We start from the raw sequence: 21926 nt of genomic DNA, 5'->3' as shown, positions 1-21926 counted from the left end.
ATGATTGTATTTGAAACCTGAGAACAGGCACAGTAGAGTAACTTCTGCCTTCAGTTACAGTGTGGTCTTCAGTCAAACAAATCCAGATCTTGATAAACAGTAGGTGAAGTCTGAGAATATATATAAGAAATATGCAAACATATACACAACAAACAGGAAAGAGGACAGAAGTGTGGGGAATGACAAGTCCAAGACTGCCATTACAGGACTAGCTCAGTGCCCAGTGTTCTTTACAGTTTATTCATTTACTTGAGCATCAGATGTCTACAGCTTTACCATTAACACAGCTATATATATTGGAAGTATGGGTTGCTCACACTGAGCCTTGTGGATTTGTATTTCTGTCCTACAGGTGAACCAGTGGTGCGAGTCTGGCATCTACCTGTTAGCATCACAAGCAGTGGATAAGTGTCAGTCACAGGAAGGGGCAGAGTCTGCTCTGGCCGACATCGAATGCTTTCTAAAGTCAGCAGAAAACAACCAACTTACTGACCTGAGAAACCTCCACAACCAGTATGAGATGGCACTTTCTGAGGATATCAAGGTAGGGTGAACAAAGACATGAGTATACTGGATGACAGAATGAAGACTAACATATGGTTGCTTGCAGGGCAGTGTCCTGAAGGCACTGAAGCGACTGGAGGATGTCCAGGAGATGTTTGAGAAGCGACACGTCAGTCTGAAGAGATTGTCTGCCAAACAGATGAGGCCTGTCCAGCCTGTCGCCCCACGACCCGAGTCCTCTCCAAAAAGACCACCAACCAAGACCAAGGGGTCTACGCCCACATGGAGTCAGCACTGTGAGTCAGACCTTTTATGATCAAACTGCACACTTAGCTAACTCAGCTTTGTGCCATATCCTGTGTTCATTTTAAGTATTGTTTCATGTGATTCATGTAATACAAGCTTAAATACAGGTGTTTATGTTTTGTCCTTTTTTTCAAACTGATTTCAGCTGTAGCTCGTAGAGCGTCTGATAACTCATATAATGGCAAACAGGTGGTCGATGCTGATCCTAACAAGAAGAAGAACATACACAAGGCAAAGGGAGGCATTAAGGTAAATGTTACAAAGTCATTAGTGAACCTAAAACAGAAAAACTTACCTGACCAGCTTTCATGCCCTGCATAACTGTCTGTCAACATGGTATTAGATGGCCTAGATGATTTATAATTACTTAGGTTGTAAAAGGTTTTGTGTAGTTAACTTTAGATACACAGAAGTTAGGGGACTGAACATCTGCAAATATGCATGTTTTTATTAATTATTAATTATTAACAATTCTGGTATAAACACCCCTGAATCAAAGACATCAAAGACATTAACATGTGATGATTACCATTGTCGGACTGATCACCGATGACAACCATGCAGAGTACAGAGGACCCACTCAGGACTTTGTGGACTGGTGTCAGTAAAAGCACCTGTAAAACCACCTGCTGATCAACGCAGAAAAAACAAAAGAAATCGTCATCCCACTGATGCAAATTCCAGGGGAGGGACATTGAGAGAGTGGACTCCTATTAATACCTGGGTGTGCACCTAAACAATAGAGTCGACTGGACTCATAACACAGATGCACTGTACAGGAAGGGTCAGAGCAGACTCTACCTGCTGAGGAGACTGAGTCTTTTGGAGTGAGGGGGCCACTCCTGAAGACCTTCTATGACTCTGTGGTGGCATCAGCCATCCTGTACGGTGTGGTCTGCTGGAGCAGCAGCATCACAGTGAGGGACAGGAAGAGACTGGACAGGGTCATCAAAAAGTCAAGCTCTGTCTTGGGCTGCACTCTGGGCACGGTGCAGGAGGTGGTGAGAGAAGGGTCCTGGCTAAATTCACAGCCATCCTGGACAAGGATGCTCACCCACTGGAGGACTCACTGTCTGCTCTGGAGAGCAGCTTCAGTAACAGCCCTCGCCGTGTGAAGGAGAGAGATATCGCAGGTCTTTCGTACCAGCCGCTGTCAGACAATTGCTGCTGTTTATGAATGTGTGTTCATATGGTTTATCTCTGGTTTCTGTCCTGTGGCTGTTGGGAGGTGCAATTTCCCCACTGTGGGACTAATTCTTATTAAATTTTCATAGGTAGATTTGGTCAGATTTTGAACTAAATCAACTGACATTCTCATGAATGAATCTGAATCTTGTAACCACAAAGTGGTCTAAGACCTAGATATTTTTATTTCAGGTTACAATGTCTTTTGTTGTGACTGTCCTAGGAAAGGTTTGGTCATACATCCATCAATTTTCTAAGCCGCTGAATCCCATATGCGGGGTTGCAGGGACGCTGGAGCCTAACCCAGCTGGCTATGGGCGAGAGGCAGGGTAAACCCTGGACAGGTCGCCAGTCCATCGCAGGGCAACACAGAGACATAAAACCATTCACACACACACACTCACACCTACGGGCAATAGAGAGAAGCGAATCAACCTAATGCACGTCTTTGGACTGTGGGAGGAAGCAGGAGAACCCGGAGAGAACCCGGAGAGAACCCACGCAAACACGTGCCTTCGTGCCTCTGGGAATCGAACCCAGGACCTTCTCGCCGTGAGGCGTATATATAAAATATATAAAAATATATAAAAAATGAATTTCACCTTACCATCTTATCCTCTGTCACCATCCATTGAGAGAGTGGACTCTTACAAGTACCTGGGAGTGCATCTGAACAATAAACTGGACTGGACTCATAACACGGATGCACTGTACAGGAAGGGTCAGAGCAGACTCTACCTGCTGAGGAGACTGCGGTCGTTTGGAGTGAGGGGGCCACTCCTGAAGACCTTCTATGACTCTGTGGTGGCATCAGCCATCCTGTACGGTGTGGTCTGCTGGGGCAGCAGCATCACAGTGAGGGACAGGAAAAGACTGGACAGGATCATCAAGAAGTCCAGCTCTGTCCTGGGCTGCACTCTGGGCACGGTGCAGGAGGTGGGTGAGAGAAGGGTCCTGGCTAAACTGACATCCATCATGGACCAGGACTCTCACCCACTGGAGGACTCACTGTCTGCTCTGGAGAGCAGCTTCAGTAGCAGACTGATCCACCCTCGCTGTGTGAAATAGAGATATCGTAGATCCTTCCTACCTGCTGCTATCAGACTGTACAATCAGAACTGTTGACCACATCCCACCACAGTCACTCACCCACTGCATCAGTGGTTTATATAGCAACCTGCTCTGCACAATATTTGTGTAAATCTGTGAACAATCATGTATATTGTTACCGGTACAAATCTTATACCCATTACTGTGCAATAACCCTGCAATGACCTCATGCTCACTCTAACTGTACTGTACTGCTTCGTACTGTGCAAACACAAACTGTTCTGTACCTGTATATTTGCTCATCTGTACTGCTGTTGTGAGAGGTAATTTCCCCACTGCGGGACTATTAAAGGTTTTCTTATTCTTATTCCAAAGCACCAAGCTGAGATATTAGGACAAAGTGAAGCAGAATTTCACCAACGGGAACCTCCGCTCCCAAGAAAAATAACATCAAAACCATGAATCATTTCAGACCCATAACATTACTAGGAATGAAAGCCATGGAGCTGGCTCTCTTCACACTTTGGAGTGGATGACTATTGATGACTATGGCTATTGGAATTCCTAACCAACAGATCACCAACGGGTCACAGAATGTTCTGGAAAATAACATTCTTTCTGGCCTCCAGTGCACCTCAACTGGCTCCCCACAGGTCTGTATACTTTCACCGCTGCTCTTCATCCTGTACACAGATGACTGCAGGTCTACCCAAACTAATAATCGCCTGGTGAAATACGCAGATGAGAGAGTACAAATGTTTGGGAACCATCATTTGACAACCTACTGAAGTTCTCCTCTAACACTGAGGACATTCTTAAGAGCTGGTACCAGTGTCGTTACCTCTTCAGGAATCTCAGCTCCTTTGGAGTCAACAGGAACACTTGATGATATTTTATTACTCCTTCATAGAGCATTATCACATTATCCATAACCCACTGGTTCCACTCCACCACCCTACAAAACAGGAATCAACTACAAAATTGTGTCAAAGTGTGCTCCAAAATCATTGGCCAACCAATTGGAACACTGTCCCAAATCCATCCATCAGCAGGCGCTCAGGCTAGCAGGCAAAATACTTGAAGACCCCTCCCTTCACCCTGCATTTGATTGTCTCCCCTCTTGCTTCATCTCCTGCAAGACTTAAAGGAGAGCTACCTTTGTGCCAAAAGCCATCCTCCTCCTGAACTCCAGTCACTGATCATTCACATTAGTGCAATCAATTATATTGTACTGCTATTTTTTTCCTATTTCTCAGTTGGTTAGTATTGTTATTATTAGTGTTATTTATTTGTTGCTATCATTATTATTTTCTATTAGCGTTGATTATTATTATTAATCTTCTTAAAGGAAAACTTCAGTAATTTTCATTGGGGGCTGACAAAAACGAACTTGGGTAATATGTAAGAATGAAGAGACACTCAGATTCCCTGCAACAGTCAGACTGAAAGGGGGCAGAGCTAGCCTGCTAAAGCGCAACTGTTCAGTCTGCCATTGTTTTTCTTGCATACCCGTACAGCACTAATATTCAATGGCCGGCAGTCCTGCTGTAGATTATTTAGAAGACAGCGAGTACTTCAGCACACATAGTCTGATATCCGTGGTTACTTGTATCGGCCAGAGTTCAGCACCGATGAGTTATGCTGTATGCTTCCTGCAGCAGCCGAGAGCCAGATGCATCATGTTTCTGCGCTGAAAGAAGCTCAACTGAATCTAACAGACAAGCATTCAGACATTGCTTGACATTTTTAACAAAAGGTTATATTGAAGTGTGTGTTTGAATAAAGACATCATGTGTAAGTCGTTTAGCAGCTTTTTATTTTGAATCAAAGCAGACATTATCATTAGAAAGCCACTGATTCCTTATTTAGCCAAAACCCTCCAGCAGCTCTAGCAGAACCAGGCTGGATGTGGGCGGCCATCTGCCGTGACGGGTTGGGGTGAGGGGATAGAGAGAGAGAAAAGCACAGCAACAACAAGCAACAACAGAGCACAGGCAGGACGGTTGGACTAGAGACTGGACACAGGCAGGATGGTTGGATCCGCAGCTGCCAAACACATAGCTCTGAGTCCGATGATACCTGCTGAAGGTGAAGACAGAGTGGGGGAGAGAGAGATAGCGGGGGAGAAGCACAACTACTGGAGAGAAAGAAATAAAGTTTGTTAAACATGGAACAATGATGGGAGGTTATTGGATAGAAAAGAAGAAAAGAAAAGAAGGAAACTAAGGAGCTCTGTATAAATTAAGTCCCCCAGCAGTCTATGTCTATTGCAACTTAACTAAGAGATGGTTCCTGTGACTAACAATCACTGCCTGACCTGAACTATCTCTAACTCTAAGCCCTATCAAAAAGGAAGGTTTTAAGCTTTTTCTTAAAGGTGGAGAGTGTGTCAGCTTCTCGAACCTGAACAGGGAGCTTGTTTCACAGGAGAGGAGCTTGGTAGCTAAAAGCTCTGCCTCCCGTTCTACATTTAAAGACTCGAGGAACCACAAGTACCCCAGCGCTTTGAGAACGAAGTGTTCAGCTGGAACTATGAGGTGTTTAAGATAAGAAGGTGATTTATCATCAAGTGATTTGTAGGTGAGTAGGAGAATTTTAAATTCTTCCCTACATTTTACAGGCAACCAGTGCAGAGAAGCTAATGTAGGAGAAATGTGATCTCTCTTTCTAAGTAAGCCCCATCAGAACTCTGCCTGCAACATTTTGAATTAGCTGGAGGCTTTTTAAGGAGCTGACATCCTACGAGTAAGCAGTTACAGTAGTCCAGCCTAGAGGTAACAAATGCATGGATCAGTTTCTCTGCATCGCTCTGGGAGAGGATGCTTCTGATTTTAGCTATATTTCTGAGGTGGAAGTTGTCAGGGCGGCGTAGATGACGGACCCACATGCACAGCACAAGACGAGGTTTACTGGTGTTACAGAATGACGTTTATTCCACAACGCAGAATCAAATCCAGGCAGGGTCATACACAGGAGATCTAGCCGGTTAAACAGGATCAGGCAGAAGCGTAGTCAGGGACAGGCACAGGTCAGACACGAGAGGTGAGTACAATACCAAAACGGCAGGCGAAGAATCTTGGTCAGGCAGGCGAGGTCGGTAACAAGCAGAAGCAACAATCAAGGCAGACAAGGATCAGGCAGGCTCAGAATCGGAGGTCAGAACTGGAATCACGGTACACAACAAGGCAGAACTAGAAACGCTGGAAAGTGGTGATCTCACGCAACAATCTGGCAACCGGAGTCTGTGAGGGGTGGATGCTATATACCGGTGTGATTAGTTAACTGCTAACAGGTGTGTCATGATCCGGGGACTGAACTGAGAAAACAGGAAGTATACAAGATAAAACAGGAAGTCCTTTTCAGTATAAAGGGCGGGTGAAAACGCCCGGACGTGACAGTACCCCCCCCCCCCAGGGCGTCTACCACGGCGCCCACGGAGAGCCCCCCCCCCCGACCAGGGCGGGCGGAGGGTGGATCAGGAGGAGGGACCGGATCCTGGCGCTGTCCCCGTCGCCGGACCGGCGTCCCGGCGGAGCCCGTCCGGGGCGGGGGCCTCCGGATGCGCCCGATGGAAGTCCCGGATGAGCGAGCGGTCCAGGATGTCCCGGGCCGGAACCCAGGACCTCTCGTCCGCCCCGTAGCCCTCCCAGTCGACCAGGTATTGGAACCCGCGGCCCCGGCGCCTGCAGTCGAGAAGGTCCCGCACCGAGTAGACCGGGTGGCCGTCCACCACCCGGGGCGGAGGTGGAGGCTGGGACGGAGGAACCAGAGGACAGGAGCGGTGGGGCTTGAGCCGGCTGACGTGGAAGGTAGGATGCACTTTCATAGACCTGGGCAACGAGAGTCTCACGGCCACGGGGTTAATCACTTGAGCGATGCTATACGGACCAATGAACCGTCAGACACGAGAGGTGAGTACAATACCAAAACGGCAGGCGAAGAATCGTGGTCAGGCAGGCGAGGTCGGTAACAAGCAGAAGCAACAATCAAGGCAGACAAGGATCAGGCAGGCTCAGAATCGGAGGTCAGAACTGGAATCACGGTACACAACAAGGCAGAACTAGAAACGCTGGAAAGTGGTGATCTCACGCAACAATCTGGCAACCGGAGTCTGTGAGGGGTGGATGCTATATACCGGTGTGATTAGTTAACTGCTAACAGGTGTGTCATGATCCGGGGACTGAACTGAGAAAACAGGAAGTATACAAGATAAAACAGGAAGTCCTTTTCAGTATAAAGGGCGGGTGAAAACGCCCGGACGTGACAGTACCCCCCCCCCCAGGGCGTCTACCACGGCGCCCACGGAGAGCCCCCCCCCCCGACCAGGGCGGGCGGAGGGTGGATCAGGAGGAGGGACCGGATCCTGGCGCTGTCCCCGTCGCCGGACCGGCGTCCCGGCGGAGCCCGTCCGGGGCGGGGGCCTCCGGATGCGCCCGATGGAAGTCCCGGATGAGCGAGCGGTCCAGGATGTCCCGGGCCGGAACCCAGGACCTCTCGTCCGCCCCGTAGCCCTCCCAGTCGACCAGGTATTGGAACCCGCGGCCCCGGCGCCTGCAGTCGAGAAGGTCCCGCACCGAGTAGACCGGGTGGCCGTCCACCACCCGGGGCGGAGGTGGAGGCTGGGACGGAGGAACCAGAGGACAGGAGCGGTGGGGCTTGAGCCGGCTGACGTGGAAGGTAGGATGCACTTTCATAGACCTGGGCAACGAGAGTCTCACGGCCACGGGGTTAATCACTTGAGCGATGCTATACGGACCAATGAACCGTCAGACACGAGAGGTGAGTACAATACCAAAACGGCAGGCGAAGAATCGTGGTCAGGCAGGCGAGGTCGGTAACAAGCAGAAGCAACAATCAAGGCAGACAAGGATCAGGCAGGCTCAGAATCGGAGGTCAGAACTGGAATCACGGTACACAACAAGGCAGAACTAGAAACGCTGGAAAGTGGTGATCTCACGCAACAATCTGGCAACCGGAGTCTGTGAGGGGTGGATGCTATATACCGGTGTGATTAGTTAACTGCTAACAGGTGTGTCATGATCCGGGGACTGAACTGAGAAAACAGGAAGTATACAAGATAAAACAGGAAGTCCTTTTCAGTATAAAGGGCGGGTGAAAACGCCCGGACGTGACAGTACCCCCCCCCCCCCCCAGGGCGTCTACCACAGCGCCCACGGAGAGCCCCCCCCCCCGACCAGGGCGGGCGGAGGGTGGATCAGGAGGAGGGACCGGATCCTGGCGCTGTCCCCGTCGCCGGACCGGAGTCCCGGCGGAGCCCGTCCGGGGCGGGGGCCTCCGGATGCGCCCGATGGAAGTCCCGGATGAGCGAGCGGTCCAGGATGTCCCGGGCCGGAACCCAGGACCTCTCGTCCGCCCCGTAGCCCTCCCAGTCGACCAGGTATTGGAACCCGCGGCCCCGGCGCCTGCAGTCGAGAAGGTCCCGCACCGAGTAGACCGGGTGGCTGTCCACCACCCGGGGCGGAGGTGGAGGCTGGGACGGAGGAACCAGAGGACAGGAGCGGTGGGGCTTGAGCCGGCTGACGTGGAAGGTAGGATGCACTTTCATGGACCTGGGCAACGAGAGTCTCACGGCCACGGGGTTAATCACTTGAGCGATGCTATACGGACCAATGAACCGTGGAGTCAACTTACGTGGAGATCCCGAGAGCCGCAGGTCCTTCGTGGACAGCCAGACCTGGTCGCCCACTTCATACGTGGGTCCCGGAGATCTCTTGCGGTCTGCAGCCTCCTTGTAGCGGGCCTGGGCCTGGAGCATCGTCCTCCGGGCCCTGAGCCACGGCTGTCGACACCGCCGTAACAACGCATGGGCCGAGGGGACGTGGACCTCCTTTTCTAAGGACGGGAACATAGGGGGCTGGAAGCCATAAGCACACTGGAAGGGAGTCAAACCCGTGGAGGCGCAAGGCAGGGTGTTGTGGGCGAACTCGACCCATATCAACTTCCAGGCCCACGTCCCGGGGCTTTTTGATGCCAACAATCGTAGTCCCACCTCCAACTGTTGGTTGGCCCTCTCCGTCTGGCCGTTGGTCTCCGGGTGGTATCCAGAGGAGAGGCTGACCTCTGCCCCCAGAAGTGTGCAGAACTCCCTCCAGAAACGGGATACGAACTGGGGACCCCGGTCCGACACAATGTCCTGCGGAAATCCATGTAGGCGGAAGACATGGTCCAGCATGGCTTGGGCCGTCTGCCTGGCTGAGGGAAGTCTGGGCAGAGGAATGAAATGTGCGCACTTCGAGAACCGGTCCACTACGGTCATGACGACCGTGTTACCTGCCGAGGGTGGTAGCCCGGTGACGAAATCCAGCGCCACGTGCGACCACGGCCGATGTGGGACTGGCAACGGTCGCAGGAGGCCGGCGGGTCGCTGGTGGGACGGTTTATTCATCGAGCCTGGACGGTATGACAGGTGGAAATGGAAGCGGCTGAAGAACAGCGCCCAGTGGGCCTGGCGGGAGTTTAGCCTCTTCACGGTCTTGATGTATTCAAGATTTTTGTGGTCGGTGTAGACCAAGAAAGGCTGCGCCGCTCCCTCCAGCCAGTGCCTCCACTCCTCCAGCGCTGTCTTAACAGCTAGCAGCTCCCGGTTCCCGATATCATAGTTCCGTTCCGCGGGGGATAATTTGCGGGACATGAATGCACAGGGATGCAGCCTACCTCCGGCTGGATCGCGCTGGGAGAGCACCGCTCCTACCCCCGAATCCGAGGCGTCGACCTCCACCACGAACTGGCACTCTGGATCCGGTATGCGAAGCACGGGAGCAGTGGTGAAACTCTGTTTAAGGTGCTGGAAGGCCGCCTCTGCTTCTCCCGACCACTGGAATGGAGCCTTCAGAGAGGTGAGTCTGTGCAGAGGGGCTACTATACTACTGAACCGCCGGATGAAGCGGCGGTAGAAGTTGGCAAACCCGAGGAAGCGCTGCACGTCCCTCCGACATTGGGGTGTCGGCCAATCTTCTACCGCCTTGGTTTTAGCCGGGTCCATTTGGATCCAGCCCTGTGACACAATGAAACCCAGAAATGACACGGTGCTGACGTGGAACTCACACTTTTCGGCTTTTACGAAGAGCCTATGTTCCAAAAGTTTCTTGAGGACCTGGCGGACGTGACCCTGGTGCTCCTCCTCAGTACTAGAAAAAATCAAGATATCGTCAAGATACACAAAAGCAAATCTGTTAATCATTTGGCCCAACACTTCATTAACAAATGACTGGAAGACGGCGGGAGCGTTGGTGAGGCCGAACGGCATCACCAGGTACTCATAGTGGCCGTTCGGGGTGTTGAATGCCGTCTTCCACTCGTCCCCTTCTCTGATGCGAACCAAGTGGTATGCGTTCCGTAGATCCAATTTTGTGAACCACTTGGCTCCCGACAGTAACTCAAACGCAGAGTGGAGGAGGGGGAGAGGGTACGAGTCCCTAATGGTAATATCATTTAGGCCTCGATAGTCTATGCATGGTCGGAGTGTGCCATCCTTTTTCCCCACAAAGAAAAACCCGGCCCCCGCTGGGGAGGAGGATGGCCGGATGATGCCTGTAGCCAACGCTGAGTCCAGATACTCCTTCATCGCCTGCCTTTCGGCCGGAGCCAGCTGGAACAGTCTCCCCTTGGGGGGGTTGGAGCCGGGCCGTAGGTTGATGGCACAGTCGTGGGTCCTGTGGGGTGGCAGGGACATGGCCTTGGACTTACTGAATACCGCGGCGAGGTCATGGTAGCAGGACGGCACTCCGGTCAGGTCCACTTCTTCCTGACCACTCCCGGTTGGTGGCTCCTCCGCCTTCACCAAGGGATAAAAACAAGTGCCCCTGCAGTCCGTGTCCCACTCGCTTACCTCCCCGCTTCTCCAGTCCAGCCTGGGGTTGTGCCGGCGCAGCCACGTGTGGCCCAACACCACCGGGTGGTAGCATGCCTCCACCACCAAGAAATGGATGCGTTCTGTGTGGCCGTCTGCAAACTCCATGGTGACGGCCTCTGTGTGGTGGGTCACCTTCCATAGTTTGCGGCCGTCCAATGCTGTGGTTTCCACCGGCGTCGCGAGCGGGGAGGTGGCGACGCCCATCCTCTCCACCAACCTGGCGTCCATCAGGCTAGCATCGGCCCCTGAATCGATGAGGACCGCCTGCTGGAGGGAATGGGAGCTGGTCGAGAGCGTGACTGTAGGCAGTGAGCGTGCGGAGGCGCTACCAAACATGGCTCGGCTCACCACGATCCTCCGTGCTCGTGGTGAGCCAGGTCTTTTAGCGGACACTTATTAGCGAAATGCCCGTGCTGTCCACAGTACAAACATAACCCCTGGGAGCGGCGTCGTCGTTTCTCTGACTCCGTGAGACGCGCGCGTCCCAGCTGCATGGGTTCTTCTGGTGATGGCGGCGTACCTGAGCTCCGCGAGGGAGAACCTCCGTCGGTGAAACACTGACCTCTGGTGGTGACTTCCGCTTTTCCACGGTGCTCTCGCTCGCTGCTTCCCAGTCGTCGGTCGATCTGGATGGCCAGCGAAATCAATGCATTCAGGTCGTTCGGCAGGTCCCGAGCCGCTAGACAGTCCTTCACGCGCCGAGAGAGGCCGCGGATGAACACATCGCCTAAGGCGGTCGCGTCCCACCTGGCCTCCGCCGCCAGGGTCCTAAACTCGATCGCGTACTTGGCCGTGGTCCTCCCTCCTTGCCGAATGTTCACGAGTTTCTGCGCCGCTTCTCTTCCAGGCGTGATCTCCTGGAAGATCTGCTTCAACGCCGTTGAAAAGGCTCTGAAAGACGACATGCAGGTCGACCCGTTCTGCCATTCCGCCGTTGCCCACGCCTCCGCTTCTCCGGTCAGGTGCGAAACCGCGTACGCCACCTTAGCTCTCTCGGTGGGGAACGCGGGAGCGTGTAGTTCATAGTGGATCTCACATTGTGTGAGAAATGCCCGGCAGTCGCCTGACTCACCGGAAAAGCGGGTTGGCGCGCCGAGGCGTGCGTCGGGTGCCGGAGGGAGAGCCGGCGGAGTCGCCGCGGGTGCACTTGCCGCTGCGGTCGCTGAAACCTGGATCGGCGCGGTGCCACCGGAGTCTCCTGACGCGAGGCGACCCACCGCCTCCACGAGTCCCGCCACTGCGTTCTCCTGACGGCGGGCGCACTCCGCCAGGTCCAGGAGCGCCGCGTTGGTCTTTTCCTCCTGCTCGCTAAGCCGTTGCTCCTGGGCAGCGAGCGCAGCGCGGAGGTTCTCGATGCTGGCTGGGTCCATTTATGGCCAGATTGTTCTGTCAGGGCGGCGTAGATGACGGACCCACATGCACAGCACAAGACGAGGTTTACTGGTGTTACAGAATGACGTTTATTCCACAACGCAGAATCAAATCCAGGCAGGGTCATACACAGGAGATCTAGCCGGTTAAACAGGATCCGGCAGAAGCGTAGTCAGGGACAGGCACAGGTCAGACACGAGAGGTGAGTACAATACCAAAACGGCAGGCGAAGAATCGTGGTCAGGCAGGCGAGGTCGGTAACAAGCAGAAGCAACAATCAAGGCAGACAAGGATCAGGCAGGCTCAGAATCGGAGGTCAGAACTGGAATCACGGTACACAACAAGGCAGAACTAGAAACGCTGGAAAGTGGTGATCTCACGCAACAATCTGGCAACCGGAGTCTGTGAGGGGTGGATGCTATATACCGGTGTGATTAGTTAACTGCTAACAGGTGTGTCATGATCCGGGGACTGAACTGAGAAAACAGGAAGTATACAAGATAAAACAGGAAGTCCTTTTCAGTATAAAGGGCGGGTGAAAACGCCCGGACGTGACAGAAGTAAGCGGTTCTGGAGATTTGTTTAATGTACTGTATGATGTAAAAGAAAGATCCTGGTCAAAGATGACACCAAGGTTCCTCACAGTATAATCTAAGGCTAATGTTATGCCATCCAGGGTGGCTATCTGACTCAATAGTGTCTCTGTCTGAGTTTTAAGCCCAACGATAAGAAGTTCAGTTTTATCTGATTTTAGTCGAAGTAAGTTTTGGGACATCCAGGAATTGATGTCTTTTAAACAACTTTGAATTTTGGATAGACTATCTGTTTCATTTGGTTCCAAAGACATATATAGCTTAGTATCATCTGTATAACAATGAAAATTTATAGAACGCTTCCTGATAATATCACCTAGAGGAGACATGTAAATGACATGTATAAACAGCACTGGACTAAGCACAGAACCCTGCGGTACTCCATAGCTAATCCTTGTGCATATGGAGGATTTGTTGTTAACATGAACAAACTAGAATCTGTTTAACAAATAGGATTTGAACCATCCCAGTGATGTTCCTTTAATTCTGATGCCATGTTCTAGTCTTTGTAATGGAATATTATGATTACTTGTATCAAATCAAGATCTAACAGGACAAAGAGTCAAACTAGACCACTGTCACATCATGTGACTTTAACTAGAGTTGTTTCTGTGCTATGATGTTTTTCTAATCCTGACTGAAAATTTTTGTACAAGTTATTCCCACTCAGATGGTCAGATAATTGTTTAGCCACAACTTTTTCAAGAATTTTAGAAATAAAGGGTAAATTTGAAATGGGCCTAAATTGGCTAGTTTTCCAGGGTCCAAAGTAGGTTTTTCAATAAAGGTTGACCACAGCCACCTTAAAAGCCTGTGGTACATAGCCTATTAGTAAAGATTGGTTGATTTGATTTAATATAGACGGGCTGTCAGGTTTTGAGGTCGTTTCCTGTTTTATTGTGTAGCATTTACGGTTTCTAGTCTCATCCTGTTAGCTCCAGCATTACTTCCGGTTATCATTACACACACCTGTCTTGAATTAGTCATCACTCACCTGGGTACTTAACCACCACCAGTCACCATAGCCAGTTGCCAGATCGTTGTATGCAAGTCATCACTTTCCAGCAGTTTCTCAGTTCAGCTTACCTCGTTTTTGATCCTGTTCCGTACTCCTGACTGCTGACTCCTGCTTAAGCCTGAATGATATTGTAGCCCTGTTTACTCTGTTGCTGAACCTTGCCTGTCTCTGGACCTTATTATGCCTGCTGCTTTTGTACGGAAATCTGAGCCTCCTTAAGTTGAACTTTGCCTGTCTCTGGACCTGATTATGCCTGCTCCGGATGTTCCTAAAACCTGCACCTTACTGTGTATGACCTGGGCGATTACTGAATTATACTTTATAGTAAAGTAGTAGACTGCCACTGCCTTTCTAGTTGTCTAGTCCTGTGCTTTAGGAGTTATACCATGGAGCTAACCTCCTCTGATTCACTTCTTCTTCAGAGGAGCCACTGAGTTTAACATTGTACGTAGAGAAGCTGAACAAATATATTACATTCTGCAGAGACCGAATATTAGTGCATGACGTGTATGAGAGGGAAAACAATGGCGGACTGAGCAGTTGTGCTCCACCCACCTCTCAGTCTGACTGCTGCTGTGGCAGGTACAAAGGAAACCAGGAAGCACTAGTTGTAGTTCTTTAAGCCCATGGCTAACCATCTGCCTGGGTGTCTTACGGGAGGAAAAAATGATAACTTCTTTGCATAGTAATTATGGAGCAATCTTCCCTTCATTCTTAAATATTACCCGAGGTTGCTTTGGTCAAGCCCCGTTGAAAATCTAGGAAAAGGAATTCAGAAGATGACTGGCTTTGTTTTCAATAATTAAGAAATGAATGTATCTCTTTAGTAAAGAGATGCAAGTCGGAGTTTTATTATTAAGTAATAAGTTATTAAGTTATTATTATTTCATTTAGTTTCTTTGATATTTTAAAGACGTTTTGGAAAATTGCAAAATCTACAACTGACTCTTTACCGACAAATGAGTTTTCTTATTTTTTATGTAGTCAAAGAATGTTCACATCTCACAGCTAAATTAACTATGTTGAACTAACAATGGACATTGTTTTTTATTTAGGTTCCCTTATTTGATTATTTAAACCTTGAAATAACTAGGGCTGTCTTAAAGTCTGTTTGTCTGGGAATGAGCAAATCTAGCTCCAATGCGCTCCTTGGCCTTTGTGGTGCCCTGCTTTATTGGAAGATTAGAATATCTGCGGCCGGCTCATTGGCGCTTCCACTAACCGAAAGAAAAAATGCCCCCGGGGTCTATGGATACTCTGCTGACGAAATTACACCTGATCAGTAACATCTCAGCCCTTTCTGAGGAATTACATCAGAGGATGGCCCGGATCGAAGGACTAATCAGTCATCTTTCAGCCCATTCGGGCAAGAAAAGGAGACAGACGGATAACATCCGCAGACAGACTGAACACTTAGTTACTATGGTGTGAGTCTTGTCTGACAGGCTTGAGGAGATGTTGCAGGTACTCCATAGACCTGCAATGTCACAAAGCAGCAGGAGTAACAAAGTGTGGACCCAAACGCACAGCTCAGAGACAGGGACTTTAGTAAAAAAGGTTTTATTGGCTTCAGGTCCAAAGCAACAGGCTACAGGATGGTCAAGCAGGCAGAGATCCAAACCAGTAATCAAAAAGCTCTGGCGAAGGTATAGACTAGGGCGAGGCAGAAACACGGTCAAAACAGACTAGAGTCAATCCAAAGACTTACTTGCAGGAAATACTGGAAAGCTGACAATAGGTAATGAGCAGGTAATAAGCAGACAATCTTGCAGTGGGTAAAGGCAGACACTGTGCTTAAATGCAAAGGCTTATTACAAACTAGATGCAGGTGGAATTAATCAAATGACTGTAGTGAAGCTAGAGAGAAACTAATACAAACAGGAAATAGACAGGAAGTGGTCAAAAATAAAACAGCAAACAATAGGAAAACTAACAGAATTTAAGTTATTATGTGTGCTGCTGACCTCTTGGCCAAGTAAACGACACACATCAGGGTGGGTTTTTATCTGGTTAAATAAAACATAATAATAAGTTAACAACCTGTTGGAAAGGCATCAATGGCCTTGACTTGCAGTCTGGGATTTTACATTTAAATTTGCTGCTTATTGGCATTCTCCATATACTAGAAGTACTCACTCATTATTAAGCTGGAACATAAGTGCCCTTAATACATTATAAGTCATCTCTGTTGGGTCAAGGTTAAAAAAAAGAACAATTATAAAGATCCCAGAATACATCTGTAAATGGTCATGCCTACCTGAAAAGTAAGCATGAACAAAATGTTCGCTGTCTCTGAAGTAACTCAGAGCTCTCACCTTTAAAGCAATGTATGGTTCTTGTGGGGTTGTGGTGAAACATCCAGTAATGAGGCAGGGCACAGTGTTACATAATAGGGGACAGTTAAAGTCACTGATGATATTTGTTTTATACTGTAAAACTGTAAAAATAAAACAATAAAGTTACATGTGGAGGCCTGTGTTTGTGTGTGTGTACCACAGATTGAAGTGATGCACGAGGAGAGTCAAGGAGGGTCCACCCACGTTGTTGTGAACAATGAGACAGAAGAGAGTCTGTCCAACAGACGCAGGTGAGGACAGTGCAAACTGAAACAATGGGTGTTGGCATTAGGAAAAGGTTTTTGCATAAAACAACAATGGTTTATGGTTGGCATTAATCCTCTTGAAGGGCTTCAGTTTTTTTTCCTAATGGCTAGTATGAACAAAATTTATTATTATTGCAATAACTCTTTATATTGACATCTGAGTAATGCCAATAATAAAAACTTATTCCCCTTAAACAAAGCCTGCTATGTGGAATATTAATTTTCTAATAAGGTGTATAAAGTTTTAAAACAACTCTAATTTGATCAGGATTTTTATAGTTCACATTTGCTATGTCATCTTCAATATTAATCTTTAATATTAGTCTGTCTGCTTTATATACAGCAGCATTACAGCAAGAAACGCATGTCAACTGTGTTTTAATGATAACCATGCACATTTACATTTCTTCATAGCGGGCAGAAATAACAATATGAAGCACTATGAAGCAGCATATGAAGCACTATGTGTACACATAATCCAAATTTACTAATTAAAAATAAACTTGTCCGGGTTGAGGATATGTGAAACCTGATTATCATGATGGTCAGCGGAGCAGCTTGATTCTGCTTTATAAGATAATAGGTACTGTACTGTACTGTACTGTGTAGCCAGCAAAATGTGAAACCTCACATGGAAAGGTAGGAGAAGTATTTCTCAGCCATCCATTTATGTAAAAGCAGCCAAGCAGGAGTATGAGTTCTGTAATGACAGAAAACACAGCAGCATAATCCTCACTGCTGTGCAGTACAGCTTGCCGACATATCCTCTGGAGGTGTACACTGTGGAATTTGTTGCTGCTTGCCAAAGTGAGTGCATATCTGTGCCATGGCCATGCGAAGTCATCATGCGATCATATATGCATGGGTGATTTGGAGCCTTCCCCTCCCCTGAAAAGTACATGTGCTCCTGTGGAGAAACTCCCATGGCCTTAGCACAAATCCCCATGAAGACATCATCAATGTAAATGGAGGAGTTCAGAATGAGAGTTGCGCGGTAGATCTTGGCTGCTACATCAGCTGAAACCACATAACCTGCTCCAGCGGTGTAGTCGGGGTAGGATGGCCATGGGTAAATCTCATAAGGAACATGGTACTTGCTGTGTTTATGACGAACTGGAGGGGATCCTCTGTGTACATGACCAAACCAAAGGTCCTTTGCTACTAACTGACTACTCGTGAGCTGTTGCAAGTACTTCACCAGATTAGGCACATGGACGAAGATGTCATCATCTGCAGACATGAGGAAGCGTGCATGGGGACAGTAATTCTGGCTCCACTGGAACTGCATGACCAGTTTGAGAGTGAGGTTATGGAAAGTGTCTGCAAAGTTCTGCTGTATCAGGTCCTCATATGTGTGGTCCTCCACTAGTAGTGCAGCTTGCACCCTGGTTTGGTGCCTGACATCTGGGTGCATGCCAAGCACAAACACCACTTTTACAACTTCTCCCAATTGTGACCAAATGATGCTCTCGTTTCCCCATGTGGCCCTGATGGCCTGACGCTGCTCAATGTTCTCTGGTGATGATTTCACAAAGAGAAGCAGGAGGACACCTGCACCACCTCTTTGACATTTACCGGGGTGGTTAATGAGGTAGAAATATTCCTCCACTCCTTCATCCACACTGTTAGAACCATCAGGTCTGTGGCCATGGCTGGTGGTGATGGTGAAGGAAGAATTGAGAAAGTCGTAGCGGTTCACCAGGTAACGATAGGTGAAGGATCTGACATGGCTAACCACGTGGTGGTCCAGCTCCTCCCAACAACTAATCATCACAAAAAGAAGCAGGCCTGTGGTCAGAAGCTGCACACACTGGAACTTGTGAATCCGACGGAAGTTCATGAACATCGTGCCCACTGGATAGTGACTGCCTGTATCCAATGGATGTGTTCAGACACTGCTGATTTTGCCCCCACTGTTTAGTTTATTCAGTATTTTAGAAGAATTATTTTCCATCGGTGGGTCAAACCTGACATACTGTATAATTTAACTTATCACAAGTTCTCCAATCTTTCACTCAAACTTCAATGTCTTGCACCACATGTCTTTCTTTGCTCCTCCTTGTCTTGTGCTTCCCTCTGCCTATTCCGCTATTACAATGCTGATCTTCTTTGCTGTGTCAGACACAGATGCTCTGTCGGACTCAACCTTTCTTCTGGGCACAGAACTCCAGGTTAGATTTACATTCAATCCCCACTTCTTTAGAACTCCTGCTCTCTGGCTTCTCTGTAAGTCAGTGCCAGCATGCTATAGGAATAGATGGCACCTGAAACAGAAAGTTGATTTTATTAAATTTGTTATATTAATATAAAAGATATTTCATATGTACTGTACTTTTCAAAGTTGTAAAAGACCAAAGGAGCTACACTCTCCAGAGTCAGTAACTGCATCACCTACATCACATTCACCTATAATTACATTATATCCCTGCTCAAATGATCAGTAAAATTGTATAATTATGGTGTATAATTATTAAAGTGATACTTCAATCAGTCAATGCTTTATTTATATAACACCCGACAGTAGACCAAGGCGCTGAAGAGAAATAAAATCACAATACTTTATTGTTGAAAGGCAAGTTGTGTTATAAATTGTTTTTATTTTAATCAGCTAAGAAAAATGTTTTTGGACATCTTAACACTGGTGGTCTATGTCTTAACATTGGTGGTCTATGTCAAGGGTAAAAGGGAAAAACTGCAGTACTGTGTGTTGTGGATGAAAATGCTCATGTCCTAAAGCACCCAGAAGGCTTGGACCTTTTAATAAAAGGTTATTTTTAACAGTGTGCTTGAATAAAGACATTGTTTCAAAGTCGTTTACTGTAGCAGCCTTTTATTTTGAATCAGAGCAGACAGTTGTTAGAAAGCCATAGAATCCCTCTTGTCTTCATCTCCTGTCAGTGGCTGGCAAAACAAGATTGTTGTTCATTCTAAGAGTCTCTGACGACATGTAGCCGGCCGATATTTCCAAAAATAATGAAATAAATTAGTATTAGAGTTCCTGCCAACCACTCAAAGCTAATGCACAAGCTAACATTGGGAGTAGTGTTAGCTTACGTTTCTAACAGTCCAAAACACAACAAGCAGCAGCCCATCACTTGACTCAAACTTCACAGCACAAGCTAAAACAATAAAAGGTTGAATATATTACTTACTCAGTGCTCATTCGACTGTTCTGTCCCGGCTGTTTTTAAGGATGTGCGTGCAGGAGTATAAGTAACCAACTAATGACTGATTGAATGCAGGTGGTGAAATCACCTGACCGGATGAACAGGCTGGAACTAAGCAGAACAGAACAAAACTAGAAGTGGTACCAAAATAATACAGGAAGTGATGACACATGACTACATAAGTAGACAAGAACTAAGGCAGGAGACAAGACAGGGAGTACCAGAATAAGAACAGAAACTAAGCACAACACATGATCAAAATGCTGGATCTACTGTACGACAGACAGCAGTAGAATCCTCAACTTTATCCAAGAGAAACCGGCAGCAATGAAGCCGACATTGCCTACAAAATTTGTTAGAAGTAATATTATTAAATTAGTTGCTGTCAGCCACTCAAATCTAATGCACAAGCTATTCAAGTCAATTAATTTTTTTTTTTTTTGTTCTGTCCAGCAGTTTAGCAAGCAGCATATATTACGCTGAATGCCACATTGTGATGGACAGCTTTGCTTTAACAAGAAGAGTATATATAGAATATATATACTCTTCCTGATTTATGGTTTATTTAATGGTTTATTTAGCTAATCCAAAATGTGTGTGATGTTGCTGTGTTGGTGGACAGGTTAGGTTTCTGCTTTAGGGTGTGTATGCGGGAGGGTGGGGGGGTACAACCAGCTGCTGAAACCAAGCAAATCTGTTAAGTAAACAATCGGAGCAAAAAAAAATAAAAATAAAAAAAAAATAATAAATAAGAAGCATGGATGTACCTTAGGCTAACACATTCATAACTAAACAATTTTTGTACTGTGGTTTACCTTGGAGATTAATACTAATACCAATAATAGTGCTAAGGTATGTGCACATACTAATACAAACATATACATACAATATACATACATATGTGCATTATTATACATATCCCATACTACTTAATAAAAGTCATGACATACAACACCACAAATTCCATATTCACACATTATTCATATTGGTAGTGATAAGTATCAGTAATACTTACAATTGGATTTGGAAAGTGTCCCACTACAAGAATAGTAAGGCTGTAGCTTAACATTATTCACCCAAAGGGTGAGGTAGACGTTGGTGCATGAACAATGCCACTTGTGGAAGCCAGGGTGATGTGAGGGGCTCGGCCACTACGCCCATCCAGCAAGCAGAGGAAAGAATCCCAGCAGACAGGGAGCCCACACACCTTCAGTTCCAGGAGGGCAGGTGTTGCAACCCAAGCCGCCCACATAGAGCCCCCCAGGCAGAGCTGCAGCAGCCACAGAGACAGCACCCGAGGCCAGAGTGGGCCACCGGGGGTCAACACTGTCCGCCCCATGAGAACCAGGGACAAACACTCCCCCCGGCGGGAGGGTCGGCCTGAAAGAGTACAGCCCGAGGACCCACGGTCCGTAGGGAGCCCGCCAGAAGATGCCCCCGCGCCCAGAGTGGGGCCCGCCCCCAGTCCACCACCCCCACATGGGCGGAGCGGGGCCTACCCCATCGGCCCGACCTCATCCCCTGGCGCTACAGCGGCCTGCAGCACAAGGCCAGCAATTGGTGAGGTCAGCAGAAAAGAGACCACCCAGGCAGACGATCATCGTACCCCGGGCGAAAAACCGGACCCCCCACACTTCAACCGCACCACACGCATACCAACTCACACAAACACAGACGCATACACCCACCCACATGTGCAACACACATCATCACATCAACACACACACACACCATAGACTCTCTCACAACAAACTTGTCAATCATACGTGAACCAATGCACTCTCAGATACATTCTCGCACCCACACCATTCGCTTGATCACATTCGTGGGGAGGGTAGGTCTCCGGCCTGCCGTCCATGTGGCCCCAGGCAGGGACCGCAGCTCCTCCCGAGCCCCGACCAACCCCCCCCAACCCGGGGGAGGCAGAGGGCAGTAGAAAAAGGTACCCCAGAACCCTGCAACCCAGCTTGGATGTGAGTGTGTGGAACTAAAGTGCACTGAAGGTGGGTGACACCTCCAGGAGCACAACCGCTGGCTGACGGTGTGTCCCCCGGACAGTGCCCCCCCCTCGCCCTAAATGTCTTTTTGCAGTTAAAACTGGGTGGTGATCTCTCCATCAGGGCCAGTGGCCGAGGCCACAACTGGCCTCAGCCCCAGGCCCCAGTGAAAGAGCCCACCCCCGGCCCTAAATGTATGTGTATGTAGCTAAGTATGAGGAACTTTGGGAGATACCCAATTCTCCGGGGGGTCCAGCAGA

General features: G+C 48.4%; 2 protein-coding genes across 24 annotated transcripts in view; one reads left to right on the top strand and one right to left on the bottom strand.

Annotated features, from left to right (window-relative positions):
• mcf2l2 (MCF.2 cell line derived transforming sequence-like 2) overlaps positions 1 to 21926 on the top strand; it is a 156332-nt gene that overhangs the window by 50863 nt on the left and 83543 nt on the right. For all 23 annotated transcript variants that reach the window (XM_055507783.1, XM_055507776.1, XM_055507782.1 and 20 more), the window contains 4 exons: positions 353 to 544; positions 611 to 800; positions 956 to 1059; positions 16399 to 16487. In XM_055507783.1, coding sequence (XP_055363758.1) covers positions 353 to 544; positions 611 to 800; positions 956 to 1059; positions 16399 to 16487 — 575 coding nt within the window. The remainder of the gene's footprint in view (positions 1 to 352; positions 545 to 610; positions 801 to 955; positions 1060 to 16398; positions 16488 to 21926) is intronic.
• On the bottom strand, positions 16852 to 18936 carry LOC114854589 (lactosylceramide 1,3-N-acetyl-beta-D-glucosaminyltransferase A-like). Its single transcript, XM_029149156.3, has one exon. The coding sequence runs from the start codon at positions 18346 to 18348 to the stop codon at positions 17170 to 17172; it is 1179 nt and encodes a 392-aa protein (XP_029004989.1). The 5' UTR covers positions 18349 to 18936; the 3' UTR covers positions 16852 to 17169.

Source organism: Betta splendens, chromosome 4 (genome assembly GCF_900634795.4).
Source record: "Betta splendens chromosome 4, fBetSpl5.4, whole genome shotgun sequence".
NCBI classification, from domain to species: domain Eukaryota; kingdom Metazoa; phylum Chordata; class Actinopteri; order Anabantiformes; family Osphronemidae; genus Betta; species Betta splendens.
Note: the sequence above shows the minus strand (reverse complement) of the source record. Positions and strands in the feature narration are given on the sequence as shown.

Bases quoted from the DNA above. Each gene is read 5' to 3' on its own strand.
- LOC114854589 (XM_029149156.3), bottom strand. From the start codon at position 18,348: ATGTTCATGAACTTCCGTCGGATTCACAAGTTCCAGTGTGTGCAGCTT.